Source organism: Microcaecilia unicolor, chromosome 4 (genome assembly GCF_901765095.1).
Source record: "Microcaecilia unicolor chromosome 4, aMicUni1.1, whole genome shotgun sequence".
NCBI lineage: Eukaryota > Metazoa > Chordata > Amphibia > Gymnophiona > Siphonopidae > Microcaecilia > Microcaecilia unicolor.
The window spans coordinates 15439184-15458446 of NC_044034.1; the positions used below are offsets into that span (position 1 = coordinate 15439184).

The 19263-nt window shown below is 47.8% G+C and overlaps 1 protein-coding gene across 1 annotated transcript in view; it reads left to right on the forward strand.

The window, feature by feature from the left end:
* The window catches only part of STARD10 (StAR related lipid transfer domain containing 10), a 102874-nt gene that overhangs the window by 74684 nt on the left and 8927 nt on the right, over positions 1-19263 (forward strand). The window contains exons 2-4 of the mRNA XM_030199981.1: positions 11553-11700; positions 15853-15956; positions 18928-19045. Coding sequence (XP_030055841.1) covers positions 11553-11700; positions 15853-15956; positions 18928-19045 — 370 coding nt within the window. The remainder of the gene's footprint in view (positions 1-11552; positions 11701-15852; positions 15957-18927; positions 19046-19263) is intronic.

Below are 19263 nucleotides of genomic sequence, written 5' to 3' on the forward strand. Positions count from 1 at the left end.
AAGACCAAAGGTCCATCTAGCCCAGCATCCTGTCACCGACAGTGGCCAATCCAGGTCAAGGGCACCTGGCACGCTCCCCAAACGTAAAAACATTCCAGACAAGTTATACCTAAAAATGCGGAATTTTTCCAAGTCCATTTAATAGCGGTCTATGGACTTGTCCTTTAGGAATCTATCTAACCCCTTTTTAAACTCCGTCAAGCTAACCGCCCGTACCACGTTCTCCGGCAACGAATTCCAGAGTCTAATTACACGTTGGGTGAAGAAAAATTTTCTCCGATTCGTTTTAAATTTACCACACTGTAGCTTCAACTCATGCCCTCTAGTCCTAGTATTTTTGGATAGCGTGAACAGTCGCTTCACATCCACCCGATCCATTCCACTCATTATTTTATACACTTCTATCATATCTCCCCTCAGCCGTCTCTTCTCCAAGCTGAAAAGCCCTAGCCTTCTCAGCCTCTCTTCATAGGAAAGTCATCCCATCCCCACTATCATTTTCGTCACCCTTCGCTGTACCTTTTCCAATTCTACTATATCTTTTTTGAGATACGGAGACCAGTACTGAACACAATACTCCAGGTGCGGTCGCACCATGGAGCGATACAACGGCATTATAACATCCGCACACCTGGACTCCATACCCTTCCTAATAACACCCAACATTCTATTCGCTTTCCTAGCCGCAGCAGCACACTGAGCAGAAGGTTTCAGCGTATCATCGACGACGACACCCAGATCCCTTTCTTGATCCGTAACTCCTAACGCGGAACCTTGCAAGACGTAGCTATAATTCGGGTTCCTCTTACCCACATGCATCACTTTGCACTTGTCAACATTGAACTTCATCTGCCCCTTGCACGCCCATTCTCCCAGTCTCGCAAGGTCCTCCTGTAATCGTTCACATTCCTCCTGCGACTTGACGACCCTGAATAATTTTGTGTCATCGGCGAATTTAATTACCTCACTAGTTATTCCCATCTCTAGGTCATTTATAAATACATTAAAAAGCAACGGACCCAGCACAGACCCCTGCGGGACCCCACTAACTACCCTCCTCCACTGAGAATACTGGCCACGCAATCCTACTCTCTGCTTCCTATCTTTCAACCAGTTCTTAATCCATAATAATACCCTACCTCCGATTCCATGACTCTGCAATTTCTTCAGGAGTCTTTCGTGCGGCACTTTGTCAAACGCCTTCTGAAAATCCAGATATACAATATCAACCGGCTCCCCATTAGTCTTTCTTTTTCCCATCCCCAGCACCCTCTCTTCACCCCACCCCACCTTCCCAGCCTCCGACATCAGGATCTTACCCTATAACTCTCCCTTACTTTAGAGGACCATCTCCAACCAATGTGAACTGCTCAGCTAGTAGGACAACCTCCTCCTTCGTGTCGCCCATGTCGTCAACTGCCTTCACCTCCTAAGCTAAGGGCAATCAAAAACTTGTTTTATTCGTTTGCATGCCCATGTTTTGAAGCTAACCACTCAGACAGTTTACAGAACAAATTATTATCAAACATATAAACGGCGAGTGACCGACTCACTCGCAAATGCGCAGTAGAGACGTCCCTCTCTGTCCCACCCCCGCGTCAATACGTGATGACGAGGGCGGGACAGAGAGGAAAACTGCGCCGCCGAGGTTGATACCGCTCCCCCCGCCCGCCCGCCTGAGATCGCCGCTACTGTTCCTCCCCCCCCCCCCACCCGGCCCGGGCCCTCTCTCCGCTACTAACACATCCATTCGCCGGAACGCAGCATGCACATCAGCTGAGCTGCCGTCGGCCTTCTTTCCCTGCCTGTGTCCCGCCCTCGCTGACGTTACGTCACAGGAGGGCGGGACACAGGCAGAGAAGGTAGGGCCGACGGCAGCTCAGCTGATGTGCGTGCTGCGTTCCGGCGAATGAATGTGTAAGTTTAGTAGCGGAGAGAAGGCCCAGGCCAGGTGGAGGGATGGCGGCAACTCCGGGGGTGGGGCTGGGGGGACGGTAGCGGTGGCGACCTCGCGGGGAGGGGGGAGGAAAACCCCAATACCAGCCCGTTTTTAGGGGCTCAACGGCTAGTTATTAATAAAACGGTTTTACATGCAGCTTACAAGTCAGCAAGAAAAAAATATTACAGTGGTGTACAGATAAAAGAAGTTGACCCATCCCCCCCTCTCAAACAACCTCCTTCCTCCCTAAAACATTACAAATTCTCACCCTACTACTACTACTTATCATCATTTCTATAGCGCTACTAGACGTACGCGGCGCTGTACACTTGAACATGAAGAGACAGTCCCTGCTCGACAGAGCTTACAATCTAATTAGGACAGACAAACAGGACAAATAAGGGATAAGGACAAAGAGTAGCAAGATTCCGGAATCCCAAAGAGTAGCAAGATTCTGTGCAGAATCCCAAAGAGTAGCAACATTCCGGAATCCCAAAGAATAGAAAGATTCTGTGTAGAATCCTAAAGAGTAGCAACATTCCGGAATCCCAAAGACTACTACTTATCATTTCTATAGCGCTACTAGACTTACGCAGCACTGTACACTTGAACATGAAGAGACAGTCCCTGCTCGACAGAGCTTACAATCTAATTAACCCTCCCCATGATATCCCACAATACCCACCTAACATACCCAAAGGTTATCTTTCAATAAACGTCATATTATTCTCATAGTTAAAAACTTAAAGCCAATACAATTTCTTCGTACCCTCTATATAACAGCAAGATTGAGGTTCCCCTCAATACCCTCCACCCCGCTAGCCCAAGAAGGACACAGAATCTTCCAGTTTGCCTATATTGTACTTTCTGGGACAAGCCAAATTTTTAAGGCTTTCTGGTGGGAGGCAGTGATGGTGCTGGGCAGACTTGTACGCTCTGTGCCAGAGCCGGTGGTTGGGAGGCGGGGATAGTGCTGGGCAGACTTATACGGTCTGTGCCAGAGCCGGTGGTTGGGAGGCGGGGCTGGTGGTTGGGAGGCGGGGCTGGTGGTTGGGAGGAGAGGATAGTGCTGGGCAGACTTATACGGTCTGTGCCAGAGCCGGTGGTGGGAGGCGGGGCTGGTGGTTGGGAGGCGGGGATAGTGCTGGGCAGACTTATACGGTCTGTGCCAGAGCCGGTGGTGGGAGGCGGGGATAGTGCTGGGCAGACTTATACGGTTTGTGCCAGGGCTGGTGGTTGGGAGGTGAGGATGGTGCTGGGCAGACTTATATGGTCTGTGCCAGAGCCGGTGGTGGGAGGCGGGGCTGGTGGTCGGGAGGCGGGGATGGTGCTGGGCAGACTTATACAGTCTGTGCCAGAGCCGGTGGTTGGGAGGCGGGGCTGGTGGTTGGGAGGCGGGGCTGGTGGTTGGGAGGAGAGGATAGTGCTGGGCAGACTTATACGGTCTGTGCCAGAGCCGGTGGTGGGAGGCGGGGCTGGTGGTTGGGAGGCGGGGATAGTGCTGGGCAGACTTATACGGTCTGTGCCAGAGCCGGTGGTGGGAGGCGGGGATAGTGCTGGGCAGACTTATACGGTTTGTGCCAGGGCTGGTGGTTGGGAGGTGAGGATGGTGCTGGGCAGACTTATATGGTCTGTGCCAGAGCCGGTGGTGGGAGGCGGGGCTGGTGGTCGGGAGGCGGGGATGGTGCTGGGCAGACTTATACAGTCTGTGCCAGAGCCGGTGGTTGGGAGGCGGGGATAGTGCTGGGCAGACTTGTACGGTCTGTGCCCTGAAGAGCACAGGTACAAATCAAAGTAGGGTATACACAAAAAGCAGCAAATATGAGTTATCTTGTTGGGCAGACTGGATGGACCGTGTAGGTCTTTTTCTGCCGTCATCTACTATGTTACTATGTTACTATAAATCTCTTGTAATGGTCAATCATAAGTTCCCAAATCAATTTATTCCACAGCATGGAGGCAGCCGCAGAAAAAACTCTGGCTGTCAAACGAGAGCCCCTAATATGACCCACCAAGGGAACTTCTGAATGTTCTTTGGCTGGAATGATGGAAATGAACAGGTCTATTTTACACCAACCTTTGAGTTGGGTATAAAGGGCTTTTATCACATAAAGCCTGAGAACTATACATAATACCGTAAATTGCACCTTTGTCACCAGGAAAAAAAATGTATACATGGACTCGGGTCCAAAGACACAGACTCAAAAGAATGCACAGACGATGCTTCCAAGCATCTAAACGGTTATTGTCCAACAAACAAAGACTCGACACGGCCGTGTTTCGGCCCCTCCGACCTGCCTCAGGAGTCTCCAAATGTTTTCTGTCTGATCATGAAAGGCCGCTATGGAACAGTGTGCTGTAAAATATGTTCATCGCTAACATTAGCCTTGGCAGGAACTGCTGCACGCCAGGAATGCGAAACTATGCTGTCTTAAGTACCGCTTTGCAATACTGACATCAAAGCGTCTGTAGTCAAAGACCGTCTCTGCATTCTTTTGAGTCACATTTGCTGTTTTTTGTGTGTCCAACAAAAAAAATACATAAAGGTTAAACATCTGAACGAGCAACAGAGAAACCAATGAATGTTAATATACAGAAGAGGGTGAGGCTGGTGGCCACTAGGACTCGTGTCATTCAGTGGGGGGGGGGGGGGGGGGGGGGGGGGGCCGCAGGGAATGCACCTCACCTACATAAGTACATAAGTATTGCCACTCTGGGACAGACCAAAGGTCCATCAAGGCCAGCATCCTGTTTCCAACAGTGGCCAGTCCAGGTCACAAATACCCGGCAAGATCCCGAAAAAGTTCAATACATTTTATGCTACTTATCCCAGAAATAAGCAGTGGATTTTCCCCAAGTTAATTTAATAATGGTCTTTAGACTTTTCCTTTAGGAAACCATCCATATCATTTTAAAACCCTGCTAAGCTAACTGCCTGGTGTTTTTTTTTCTGGCTTTGGTATGTAGGTAATGGGGGGGGGGGGGGGGGCAAGGGAAGCAGCGTATACACCATGGCTGCCTGCACGGCAGAAAGAGAATTTTATTTATTTATTTGTAGCGTTTGTATCCCACATTTTCCCAACAATTTGCAGGCTCAATGTGGCTTACATTTGCCGTAATGGCGGTTGCCATTTCCAGGTAACAGAATTACAAATGGTAATGTGTTAAGTTGCATATATACATGGTAACATACACGTAACATAACATACGTGAACAGATCATGGTATAGATATATATCATGTGCATATATATGTTAAGGAAGAATAAATTATGGTAATACATGAAAGTTCCTGAGTAAGAAATTGGGTTGTATCATTCTTTAGGTCATCGACTATGGAGAGACCATATTCGACATAGAGATTGAAGTGGTTATGCTTATTCATTAGTGGTAAGGAGGTTGATCAGTCAAGTGATAAGATTTCAATTATGTCTATGTCGTGTAAAGTCTTATTTTTTGGTGTTTAAGATGGGTGTTTATGGTATGCCTTCTTGAACAGATCTGTTTTCAGTAGCCTTCGGAAGATAGTTAGGTCTTGCGTTATTTTTATGGCCTTCGGTAGTGCGTTCCATAGCTGCGAGCAGATGTATGAGAAACTGGTCGCCAGAGAAGATGTCGAGCGAGGGAGATGAAGAGAAAATGGTGAGGGAAATGCTATCATGTGCAGCAGTGTTCATGTTTCACCAGTGAAGGGTATATTTTTGCTACAAAAGAGAAGAATTTTTCGTCCAAAAAATATAAAGGTTAACCTCAGGTGAGGAGGAAAGAGTGAATGGAAAGTGACAAATTGTAGGTGATTATTTAGCATGAGAGACAAGAGTTGACAGCGAGTCCGCTAGCAAATTATTTAAGTGAGTGTTTTGGGCTTGTTCCAATGTGTTATGGGTAGTGGGGAGGAGTTATAAGCAGGTGAAAGGGCAGACATCTTGTGACTCAGGAGCAAGAACATTTAGAGGTGGAGATGGAAGGGGAGATCAGAACGAGGACCCCTTTCTGCTTCCATCTTGGGTTTTTGGCTGCTGTATTCCCTAACATGCTAACAGATTGAGTCTTGAAAAACATGGTGGTTGTAGCCAAAAGAACATCTGCTAATTGTAAACACAGAAGAAGAAAATTACAGTACGAGCAGCCATTATGGCTAGAAGATGGAGTATCGCCAATCCTGTTTCCAATATATTAACTCGTCTCATGTCTGTGCCTGCTGAATCCTTTTCTCTTTTCCATCATTTTTTTTTTTATTTTGCGTGTTTGGTTGTCCATGTTTGTCCTCCCCTTCTGCTATGAGATGCGAGATGTCAAAGAAAAATGGAAATGAAATACACATTGGTTTGTTGGCCCCCCCTGCCCTCACCATACAGAGAAGGGCGACGAAAATGATAAAAGGGAATGGAACGACTTCCCTATGAGGAAAGGCTGAGAAGGTTAGGGCTCTTCAGCTTGGAGAAAAGGCGGCTGAGGGGTGATATGATAGAAGTCTACAAGATAATGAGCGGAGTAGAGCAGACAGATGTGAAGCGTTTGTTTACACTTTCAAACAACAACAAAACCAGGGGACACAAGATGAAGCTAGAACATGGTAGATTTAAAACAAATAGGAGAAAGTTTTTCTTTACTCAGCGTTTAGTTGGACTCTGGAACTCGTTGCCGGAGAATGTGGTGGCAGCGGCTGGCCTTACGGAGTTTAAGGGGGGTTTGGACAGATTCCCAAGGGAAAAGTCCAATGAACATTATTAATTTTTTTTTTTTTTTTTTGGGGGGGGGGGGTTGCTGGGTTCTTGAAGCCTGGATTGGCCGCTGTCGGAGACAAGATGCTGGGCTTGATGGACCCTTGGTCTTTTCCCAGTATGGCGGTGCTTATGTACTTATACCCTCTTGCCATTCAGGTGTAATATGGATTCCCGTGTGTAAATTATGGTTTTCTAAAATTACTTTTACTGTGTCTGAGCATCGACACATGTAAAAGTTGTTATTTAACTTTCTCTTTATCTTGCTGGAGGGTCCTTTAACTAAGGTGCGCCAAAAAAATGGCCTCTGCTGTAGTAGATGCCTGTATATTGGACGCGCGCAGGTCCATTTTTCAACGCGCCTGCAAAAAAAAAAGGCCATTTTGGGGGGGGGGGGGCCGAAAATGGACGTGCGGCAACATAAAAATTGGCGCGCGTCCATTTTGGGCCTGAGACCTTACCTCCACCCACTTGACTTAGCGGTAAGGTCTCACGCGTTAACCGGGCGGTAATCGTCAGAGGTCATACACTGCCAGTTACCGCCCGGTTAGCGCCGCGCGGTAGAAAATAAAAAATATTTTTGGACGCGCATATCGGACGCGCATTTAAAAATGGAATTACCGCCTGGAGCTCGCAGTAGCCGGGCGGTAGTTCTAAGTTGACGCGCGTTGGATGCACGCTGGCGCCTACGCACTTTAGTAAAAGGGCCTCTGGATTCTTTAAATGGAAGGAAAAGCCTCAACGAGCTCCAGATCAGGTGGTTTTTGGAGCTATACAACGATTTCTGCCTATCGACAGCAATAAGAGTGAAACGCTGTCCTGTGAGCCCCAGTAAACTGGACCCTGAAGCAGCGACGCGAAACGCTAGCCACTGTTGGTCCTAGGGGGATCGTGAGTGAGGTGGCTCTTGATACTGCTTTTCAAGATAAGTGCATCTCACTCTCTAAGAAAACGTATTGCACTATTTAAAGTTGAATTGAAGATTCTGTAGGATAATTTTTGTGGAAGGTTTTTGCCAATGATGAAGATGTGATCCCAGAGATCATTGTACAGCTCCTAAAATCATGTGGTTTGGACAGTACGTTTTTTGAGGGAAAAAGGTGCCGCTACTCAAATGCCAGGCCACCCTTCAAGGGTGGGGTGACCACTGAGGGACCCACCCCACAATAGCCAGACCCCCTGCAACCAGTCACAGAATCCATGACCAGGCAGAATTGGTGTTTAGAGCCTGAGCTCTTTCATTAAAACTTGGGGTCCATGGGTCAATTTTAGCAGACAGTGGAAAAGGTGCCGGTACTCGGTACCCCCAAGTACCCTCTCAAAAAAAAAGCCCTGGATTTGGAGCTCTTTGAGGCTTTTCTTTCCATTTAAAGAATCCAGTAAGATAAAGAGAACGTTTGATCTTCTGTTTCATTGTGGACTATTAATATTCCACAATGTCTGTTGGTGATTTCCACACCCCTATTGTGTTTTTAAAGCTGGTATTTGCACATGGGGATAGTTCTAATCTTGGGGGGGGGGGGGGGGGGGGGGTTAGGGGGAGGACTGAGACCCACCAGGCCAACCCATTTACTGGTTAATGCAGTAGTTACAAATGTTCATTAAGTAATCCAAAAGACCAAGAAAGATTTAAAAATACAATTAAAAAAAATCATATCTAAAATAGAAATTCAAAAAAGTAAAGCTATAATATCATACAAAAAAAAACACCATCTTAGGCACAACGTATTTGAAGTGCAAAAGGCCTCAAATTGCAATCATATATTTACCATATCAGTCAGAGAATATTAGAACTTAAATTAAAATCTTGTACATTAATTTGATTAAAAATCACTGTGGAAAATGCTGCTCTTCATTCAAAAGACCCAACAGCAATGTTTCAGCCTGAAGGAATGATTTTTCTGAGTTCTATTTTTTTTGTTGTTGTTGAATATTTTTGATTCCTCACTGCCCATTTGGATTATATGCATTAACCATCATATGTGATGCATCCTATTTGAACTCATGAAAAGCCAGAGACCTAGGGCTGATCTCTCCATTTTGAGCTAATACTCACCTAAGCTTTAAGCCTGCTCATCCTCCCCAGTAGCAGCTAAGACCTTCAGGAGTGTGATGGGGTGTATATCCCATCATGGAGATCCGAGAAACCCAAAGGAGAGGAGATGTTAACCACAGAATTTCATCCCTAGAAGAAAGACCGAGGAGAGGTTAGGAGAGAAGCAGGAAACCAGGAATTAAGACCTCAGCAGAAGGAGCTGAGTGGGGCGGGTTCCCAGCCAATCACAAAAGCGCAAGAGTTAAAGCCTGTATCTTTGGAATGAGGAACAGACTCTAGGAGATAAGCCTGGCCTTTCTCTTTCGTTTGATGTGATTACAGTACAATCTTGATTATCCGACCTAAACGGAATCGACCCGTTGTCGGATAACTGAGACGTTAAAACACTGGATAAACCCTTCAAACAATGCAAAGGCCTAGAGTTCCTGATTTTCAAAAATTGTTCTAAAACGATTTTTAATAGAAATAAATGCGATGATGTCACGGGGGGGGGGGGGGGTGGCTCTGTCGGATATGCTGGATAGTCAAATTACCAAAGGTTGGATAATCAATACTGTATTGTACTTGGAAACTCTTTTGAACCAAGATATCCACAAGGATTGTTGCCACTGGTTTTTTTTTGTATGTTTGAACATCAATGTGAACTGAGTAAAACCCTAGTGATGTTTTCAAATCCCTCTCTCCCCCACCCCACCCCACAGGGGCTCATGCTGCCTGAAGGAACTTAAGTCCAGAATGGAACCTGAATACAGTGTTTGGGAAAGACTGGGTGACTGTTTGATAAACCCTTTATTTTGCGGGAGTGCAAGAGTCCAGTCATAGGAGTGGAGGAGTGGCCTAGTGGTTAGAGCACCGGTCTTGCAGTCCTTGAGATCTTGGGCAAGTCACTTAACCCTCCGTTGTCTCAGGTACAAAATTAGATTGTGAGCCCTCCTGGGACAGAGAAATATCCAGAGTACCTGAATGTAACTCACCTTGAGCTGCTACTGAAAAAGGTGTGAGCAAAAGCCAAATAAAATTATTTGAGATTCTGTTGCTACTATCTGAGATTTTACATGGAATGTTGCTACTATTTTAGATTCTATATGGAATGTTGATATTATCTGAGATTCTACGTGGAATGTTGCTACTATTGAGATTCTGTTGCTACTATTTGAGATTCTACATGGAATGTTAATGTTGCTATTCCACTAGCAACATTCCATGTAGAAGCCTGCCCTTGCAGATCAGCAATGCGGCTGCGCAGGCTTCTGTTTCTGTGAGTCATGGAATATTGCTAGTGGAGGAGTGGCCTAGTGGTTAGTGCAGTGGAACATGGAATGTTGCTACTATTGAAGATTCTAGATGGAATGCTGCTGAGTGGAGGAGTGGCCTAGTGGTTTGAGCACTGGTCTTGCAATCCAGAGGTGGCCAGTTCAAATCCCACTGCTGCTCCTTGTGATCTTGGGCAAGTCACTTAACCCTCCTTTGCCTCAGGTACACTTAAGATTGTGAGCCCTCCTGGGACAGAAAAGTATCCAGAGTACCTTAATGTAACTCACCTTGAGCTGCTACTGAAAAAGGTGTGAGCAAAAGCCAAATAAAATTATTTGAGATTCTGTTGCTACTATCTGAGATTTTACATGGAATGTTGCTACTATTTTAGATTCTATATGGAATGTTGATATTATCTGAGATTCTACGTGGAATGTTGCTACTATTGAGATTCTGTTGCTACTATTTGAGATTCTACATGGAATGTTAATGTTGCTATTCCACTAGCAACATTCCATGTAGAAGCCTGCCCTTGCAGATCAGCAACCCGGCTGCGCAGGCTTCTGTTTCTGAGAGTCATGGAATATTGCTAGTGGAGGAGTGGCCTAGTGGTTAGAGCACCGATCTTGCAATCCAGAGGTGGCCAGTTCAAATCCCACTGCTGCTGCTTGTGATCTTGGCCAAGTCACTTAACTCTCCATTGCCTCAGGTACAAACTTAGATTGTGAGCCCTCCTGGGACAGAGAAATATCCCGAGTACCTGAATGTAACTCACCTTCAGCTACTACTGAAAAAGTTGTGAGCAAAATCTAAATAAATAAATAGTAACCGCTGGTCAGCCAGAGTATATAGAGAAGCCATCTAACATTCAGGGCCGCAGAGAGGGGGGGGGGGGGCAGAATTCCCCGGGCCTCCAATGGGGGCCTGGCACTTTGGTCTCTTTCTTGCTCCTGATGGGACCCAGATCGCGTCCCGACAGGAACAGGTGAGAAAACTCTGGTGCCACAGCCGAGCTGCCCTTGGAGGCTGGGAAGGACTCGGAGGAGCACCTCTAGCGCTGCTGTTCTGCGCAACTGAGCGGCTGCTTTTCCTCTCAAGCGAGCATGCCCTGAGAAGGAAAGCAACCGCAGGGGTAGGTAATTGGCAGAACAGCAGCGCTGGAGGAAGACGTCTTCTGCTGGAGGGGCCTCTGGATCCCCGCCAGCCAACAAGGTATTTCAGAGGCAGCAGTGATGGTTCGGGGGGGGGGGGGGGGGGGGAGTGGCCGTGATCCAGGGGGTGGCGGCCCTGCCCTAGGCCCGGTTTAGTCTCTCGGCTGCCCCGCTAATGTTGAAAGGACTCCAGAGCAGAGAACGCATCACAAGGAGCCTAAAGTAATGTGAGCACTTTGACTTCATCATGCACAGAGTTGAGCTAGATGGTCCAGTTTTGGTTCCCCTCCCCAAGTGCCCCTTATTTTAGGTTATCACTGGCTTTATTGGAATTTTGTACAACAATAGGTGGCCGAATCCTAGATCAGTGCACGTGTAAACTGTCGATGAGCCCGTTGTAATGCTCTTGTTGGTTTCTTGTGTTTTCCAGTGTAGAATGGAGTGCAAAGACGTTCCAGCTGACATCCTTTATGATGTTCTGCATGACGTGGAGTATCGGAAGAAATGGGACACCAACGTTATTGAGACATTCGACATTGGTAAACTGACGGTCAACGCCGACATTGGATACTATGCATGTGAGTTGGGGTGCTCTGTCTTTTTATATCGGATATGTAGAAAGGCAACATAACAGTGAACATGGGGGGGGGGGGGGCGGAGGGGGGGCTGGATGTTTTGGAGAGGAGCTTCACTACTTTTGGTGGCTGTGGGCTGGCGCAAGGATATTAGGTGCCCTCGGGAAACCGTAAGCCTTGCTTTCCCCCCTCAACAATCATAATCATCTCAACACACCACCCCTCCCAAAATAAATCTGGGTAAATGGTTGAAAATTGCCCACCCTCCCTGTTGGTAAAGTAGCTCTTGCTATTTCTTTGAGTTTGTTCTGTTGGTGGGACCAATTGTTTTGCTTTCACTGCAGCTGCCCTTTGGTGCCCCCCCCCCCCCACCCCAGAAGCTGCTGCTCTAGGCAGTTGCCTGATGGTCACACTGGCTGTATTGGTAGCAAGAGATGAGAAGGGGCCTAGTGCTGGATGGTCTGGACTTTGTCAGAACAAGAAGAAGGCTGATAAGGCCTTGAATGGCCTTCTAGCACAGGTTAATGGAGGTCAACATTGTAAAAAAGTTTTTAAAAATTATCTGAAATATTCAGACCTTGATGAAACCAGTCAGGTGTTGGAATCCATTAACCCTGTTTATTAATTTTATTTCTTTTAGAAAGTGTGCCTCTGGAAGACTTGTTTTGTTGAAATGACACCTCTGTACAATATAATCAGGAGGCAGGCTCAGAGATTATGTTAATTGGTGGAGGTTTTAGTATGAGTATAATGATTCTGTGTTGTGTATGTTTGACTTTTGAAAGATTGATTGTGATTTGTCATGTTGTCAGAAAAGATACATAAGTACATAAGTAATGCCACACTGGGAAAAGACCAAGGATCCATCGAGCCCAGCATCCTGTCCACGACAGCGGCCAATCCAGGCCAAGGGCACCTGGCGAGCTTCCCAAACGTACAAACATTTTATACATGTTATTCCTGGAATTGTGGATTTTTCCCCAGTCCATTTAGTAGCGGTTTATGGACTTGTCCTTTAGGAAACCGTCTAACCCCTTTTTAAACTCCGCCAAGCTAACCGCCTTCACTACGTTCTCCGGCAACAAATTCCAGAGTTTAATTATGGGTTATGAGAATCATTTTAAATTAAATTAAACAGGGGTTCTCAACCTGTGCCCTTAGGACACACCCAGCCAGCCGTTTTCTGAGGACATCCATAATGCATATGCGTGAGATAAATTTGCATGAACTGCCTCCATTGTACACAAACTAATCTCATGCATATTTGTGGGTATTCTGAAAACCTGACTGGCTGGCTGAGGACCCCTGATCCAGAGGGAGAGGTGAAAACGGCTGGCTGGGTGTGTCCTAAGGGCACAGGTTGAGAACCCCTGTTTAATTTAATTTAAAATGATTCTCATAACCCATAATTAAACTCTGGAATTTGTTGCCGGAGAACGTAGTGAAGGCGGTTAGCTTGGCAGAGTTTAAAAAGGGGTTGGACGGTTTCCTAAAGAACAAGTCCATAAACCACTACTAAATGGACGGGAAAAATCCACAATTCCAGGAATAACATGTATAGAATGTTTGTACATTTGGGAAGCTCGCCTAAGTCCACATACGCCTCTGCGCGGTAGTCGGGCAGTAACTTCATTTTGGCGTGTGTAGATGCTCACACGGCTTAGTAAGAGGGTCCCTTAGTGCTTTACTACTACTACTATTTAGCATTTCTATAGCGCTTTTTGGCAAAATTTTTTTTAAAAAAGGTATTTTTTTGCAGGTGCGCTGAAAAATGGATCTGCGCGCCTATACTTCCGCAGGCCATTTTTCAGCGTACCTTAGTAAAAGGACCCCTAAAAGGGGGGGGTTGGTGCTAGATGAAGTGTAAGAATTTATGCTCATTCAAGCCCTGATGATCAAAAGTAAACGCGGGCGCTAGAGGCCGTTAGTGACATGCCAGCGTCCGTATTTACCAGTGCAGAATGCTCAGAGGGGTCTAGCGCAGCGTTCCAGGCAGTGGTGTAGCTATGTGGGGCCTGAGGGGGCCTGGGCCCCCGTAGATTTCCGTGGGGACCCCCCCTCCCGGTGAACCCGCCCCCTACCTTCCATTTTGCTTGCGGGGGACCCCACTCCCCACCAGCCGACGTCTTCTCCCGTAAAACGCAGCAGCCGGCAGGCACTGGCAGAGAAAAGTCATCATCCTCGCATGCTGACGTCCTGCACGAAGTACATGCAGGATGTCAGACTCAGAGAACAGAACGTTCTGTTCTCTGAGTCTGACGTGCAGGACGTCGGCATGCGAGGATGAAGACTTTTCTCTGCCAGTGCCTGCCGGCTGCTGCGTTTTACGGGAGAAGACGTCGGCTGGCGGGGAGTGGGGTCCCCCGCCAGCAAAACGGAAGGTAGGCGGCGGCGGGTTCGCGGCGGGAGGGGGGTCGGCAGAGACGGGGGGGCGACGATGGCAGCGGGGGGGGGGGGGGGGGGCTAAAATGTGCCCCCTCCCCTCGAGCTGTGGACCCCCCTCCCACGCAAGTCTGGCTATGCCCCTGGTTCCAGGCCTTAGTGCAGATACATGCAAATGTAGTCACGCTCATTTAAATGAGGTCATTTTTGTATTCCTCCCCAATGCTCAGAAAAGAGCGCCCGAAACAAAGGTGCCTTCCCGCTGTAAAAAATAACACCAGGTCGGAGCAGGCATTAGGGTGTTGGAAGAGAGGATTTCCCCATCATTCTCTTGCATCTCTCACGATTCTTTCTGCAAAATCTACGGGGTTTGATTGCTTTCGGAAGCGGAAGGAAGCCCGTGCAAGCCCTTGAGCGCTGGTCGTGAGAAACAGCAGACTCGCACGTGAAGCGCCGGAGTTTTGATCATCTGGGCCTCGGAGAACCAGAGGGGAAGAGAAACGCGCGATCCAGTTTGTCCTTATTTGCCATCCTTTGGTTCAAACATTTTATTGAATTTGTATAGCAAGCAAAGTACAACTCAGGAGAATTATATAAACTGTAACATATAAATAAAACAGAATTATCTCTACTACTACTACTACTATTTAGCATTTCTATAGTGCTACGAGGCGTACGCAGCGCTGCACAAACATAGAAGAAAGACAGTCCCTGCTCAAACAGCTTACAATCTAATAGACAAAAAATAAAAGTAAGCAAATCAATTAATGTGTACAGGAAGGAGGAGAGGAGGGTAGGTGGAGGCGAGTGGTTACAAGTGGTTACGAGTCAAAAGCAATGTTAAAGAGGTGGGCTTTCAGTCTAGATTTAAAGGTGGCCAAGGATGGGGCAAGACGTAGGGGCTCAGGAAGTTTATTCCAGGCGTAGGGTGCAGCGAGACTGAAGGCGCGAAGTCTGGAGTTGGCAGTAGTGGAGAAGGGAACAGATAAGAAGGATTTATCCATGGAGCGGAGTGCACGGGAAGGGGTGTAGGGAAGGACGAGTGTGGAGAGATATTGGGGAGCAGCAGAGTGACTACATTTATAGATTAGTAGAAGAAGTTTGAACAGGATGCGAAAACGGATAGGGAGCCAGTGAAGGGTCTTGAGGAGAGGGGTAGTATGAGTAAAGCGACCCTGGCGGAAGACGAGACGGGCAGCAGAGTTTTGAACCGACTGGAGAGGGGAGAGGTGACTAAGTGGGAGGCCAGCAAGAAGCAGATTGCAGTAGTCTAAACGAGAGGTGACAAGGGTGTGGATGAGGGTTTTGGTAGAGTGCTCGGAAAGAAAGGGGCGGATTTTACGGATGTTGTAAAGAAAGAAACGACAGGTCTTGGCGATCTGCTGGATATGAGCAGAGAAGGAGAGAGAAGAGTCAAAGATGACCCCAAAGTTTCGAGCTGAGGAGACAGGGAGAATGAGAGAGCCATCAACAGAAATAGAAAACGGGGGGAGCGGGGAGGTGGGTTTGGGGGGGGGGGGAAATGAGAAGCTCGGTTTTGGTCATATTTAATTTCTGTGTTACTATGAAATGAGGATGATGGGGAGGGAGGAGTGAGGACTGGGTGGCATCGAGCAGGGTGGGATGGGGAAAGCTTGTGGTACGGTCGCCCTGCCGGAGCGTGGAGGCGAGGGGATGTGCTAGGCTACAGAAACAGCGTGTTTTTCCTGTTCTTCTTAAAGACCCTCATGGGAAGTAGAAAACCTCTTTGTTTTGTTTTTTGTCACTTGACAGGGAAGTGCCCAAAGCCACTGAAGAACCGAGATGTCATCACGCTGCGCTCCTGGCTGCCCATGGGCGCCGATTACATCATCATGAACTACTCTGTCAAACATGCCGTGAGTACCACACTGTGGGGGGGGAGTGGGGGAGGAGGCATATTACAGAGCGTAACCATCAGAATGACTCTGTAGCAGTAAGGAAAGCCCCGTGGGGCGGAGGAGGGGTTTCATTTGCACACTGATTTCCCTAAGACAAACAAGACCACACTTTGATTATTGGGTTATTTATTTGTTGTTCTTTTATGCTGAAATGGTCATCTAAGAGTATAAATGAACATTAATTAGCCTGATATAGAACTGCTAAGGTATTTGCGGAATAGACGTCTGGTGTAACATAGAGGGGCATAATTGAACGTCGCCAGCGAAATAGGTCGCCGGCGATCTATTTTGGCGGCGGTGCAACAGCTGGCCGGAACCGTATTTTCGAAAAAGATGGCCGGCCATCTTTTTTTTTCGATAATACGGTTTAGCCCGGCCAAATGCCAGAGTTCACCGGGTTTGAGATCGCCGGTTTTGTTTTTCAGCGATAATGGAAAAAAAATGGCAGCCATCTCAAACCCGGCGACATCCAAGGCATTTGGTTGTGGGAGGAGCCAGCATTTGTAGTGTACTGGTCCCCCTGACATGCCAGGACACCAACCGATCACCCTAGGAGGCACTTCTAAAAATGTTTAAAAAATACACAAATAGCTCCCAGGTGCATAGCTTCCTTACCTTGGGTGCTGAGCCCCCCAAATCCCACTCCCCACAACTCTACACCACTACCATAGCCCTTATGGGTGAAGGGGGGCACCTACATGTGAGTACAGTAGGTTTTCGGGGGGGGGGGGGTTGGAGGGCTCAACACTTAGCACCACAAGTGTAACAGGTAGGGGGGGGGGGGGTGGGCCTATGTCCGCCTGCCTGAAGTGCACTGCACCCATTAAAAACTGCTCCAGGGACCTGCATACTGCTGTCAGGGAGCTGGGTATGACATTTGAGGCTGGCATAGAGGGTGGCAAAAAAGTGTTTTATTTTTATTTTTTTAGTGTGGGAGGGGGTTGGTGACCACTGGGGGAGTATGGGGAGTTCATCCCCCATTCCCTTCGGTGGTCATGTGGTCAGTTGGGGCACCTTTTTGAGGCTTGGTCGTGAAAATTAAAGGACCAAGTAAACCTGATGAAATACTGATTAACGCAGCTTTTTTTTTTCCATTATCCGCATAAGCCAGCCATCTGGTAGCCACACCCATGCCCGCCGATGTCCCGCCTTTGCTTCACCACTGACACGCCCCCTTGAACTTTCGCTGGTGCGGCGCCGGGAAAGCGGCAGCGGTGTCAAAAACGCTGCTTTCGATTATACCGATTTCACTGCTTTTGCGAAATCGCCGGCCATCTCCCGATTTATGTCGGAAGATGGCCGGCGATCACTTTAGAAAATAAGCCTCATTGTAAACATAGTAGATGATGGTCCATCCAGTCTGCCAACAAGATAAACTCATATGTGCTACTTCTTGTGTATACCTTACCTTGATTTGTATCTGCCATTTTCAGGGCACAGAACGTAGAAGTGTTGCCCAGCACTAGCCCTGCCTCCCAACCACCAGCTCCGCCTCCCCCCACCGGCTCTGCCACCCAATCTCGGCTAACATAACATAACTACTGCCTTCATCTTTTGTTTTTCTATCCATGTGCATCTCCTCCTCTGTCTTCTCTCCCCTCCATCCATGTCCAGCATTTCTCCTCTCTCCTCCATCCATGTGCATCTACTTCCTCTGTGTTTCCGTTCCTCCATCCATGTCCAGTATTTCTCCTCTCTCCCTTCCCCTCCATCCTTGTGCATCTCCTTTCTATGTCTTTCCTTCCGTCCATCCCTATCCAGCATTTCTCCTCTCTTCCTTGCCCTCCATCCATGTGCATCTCCTTCCTCCAGCATTTCTTCTGCCCTCCCCTCCATCCATCCATGTCCAGCAACTCTCCTCTCTTCCCTGCTTTCTCCATCTATATCCAGCAATTCTCCTCTCTCCCCTCCCCTCCCCTCCATGTCCAGGGATTCTCCTCTGCCGGCCCCTCTCCTCCCATCCATGTCCAGCAATTGTCCTCTGCCCTCCCCTCCCATCCATGTCCAGTGATTTCTCTTCTGTCCCCTGCCCTCCCCTCCCATCCATGTCCAGCAATTCTCCTCTTCCCTCCCCTTCCATCCATGTCCAGTGACTCACCCCAGCCCCCACCTGCCCACCTTTTCAGCCCCTGAGTTCCAGTTCCAACCCCAGCCCTCACCTGCTCGCCCTCTTCTCCCACAACAGCCCTCCTTTCCTTCCTGCTGCCCTGCGTTTAAAAACTTTTATTTTACCTCAAGTCGCAGCGGCGGTGGCAGTGAAGGCAGCAGGCTCACCTCCAGCCTTCCCTTCCTTTCAGTGTCCCGCCCTCGCGGAAACAGGAAATTATGTCAGAGGAGGGTGGGACACTGAGAGGGAACGGAAGGCAGGAGGCGAGTCTGCTGCCTTCACTGCCACCGCCGCTGCGACTTGAGATAAAATAAAAGTTTTAAATGCAGGGCGGCAGGAAGGAAAGGAGGGCTGTTGTGGGAGATGAGAGCGAGCAGGCGAGGACCGAGAGCTGCCTGCAGGAACTGTGAAGTCTCCCGGCGATGGCAGTAAGCATGGCTTGTGGCGCCCTCCAGAGGTCGGCGCCCCCCCCCTGCCATGTTTACTGCACTTACCGAGTTGCTCCAGCCCTGCAGTGATCGTGATTGTTGTTTAATTACCAAAATATGGGGAAGAGGCCTAAGGGCTAGAAGGATATTCAGGGAGAGGGTACAAGGTTTAAGGTTCACCTAGAGTGCCCAAATACCCCTGCATCAACGCTGCCAGTAACTACAGGAGTTAGCTTACCGTGTACTCTAAATGGAATGTAGTAAAAAAAAACCAAAAGGTTTCCCAATAAATGCCAGTCATTAGTTACTTTAAAAACATGCAATGTTTTATCATTCAAATTCACAGACTGTACCTTCTGCCTTTGTTTTCTCTTGCATTAAATATGGCCTACAGAAATATCCACCAAGGAAGGACATGGTGAGGGCAGTCTCCATTCAGACTGGTTATCTGATTCAGAGCACTGGCGTCACGAACTGCACCATCACCTACCTGGCACAGGTAGATCCCAAAGGTAAGGGACCTAGTTGACCAAGCTGCTCTCAGAAGCCACTTTGCTACCACCTACTGGCCATAGCTAGCAAATACAACGTGATGATTTTTTATTTGATGTCCCAGCACATTTTTCAATTTAATACAGTCAACCTCAATTTAATTTAACCGCAGGATTTAGTATACGAGTCCTAAACCCATCAGTCATGGGTGAGGTTTAGTTTGTCTTAGTCCAAAACC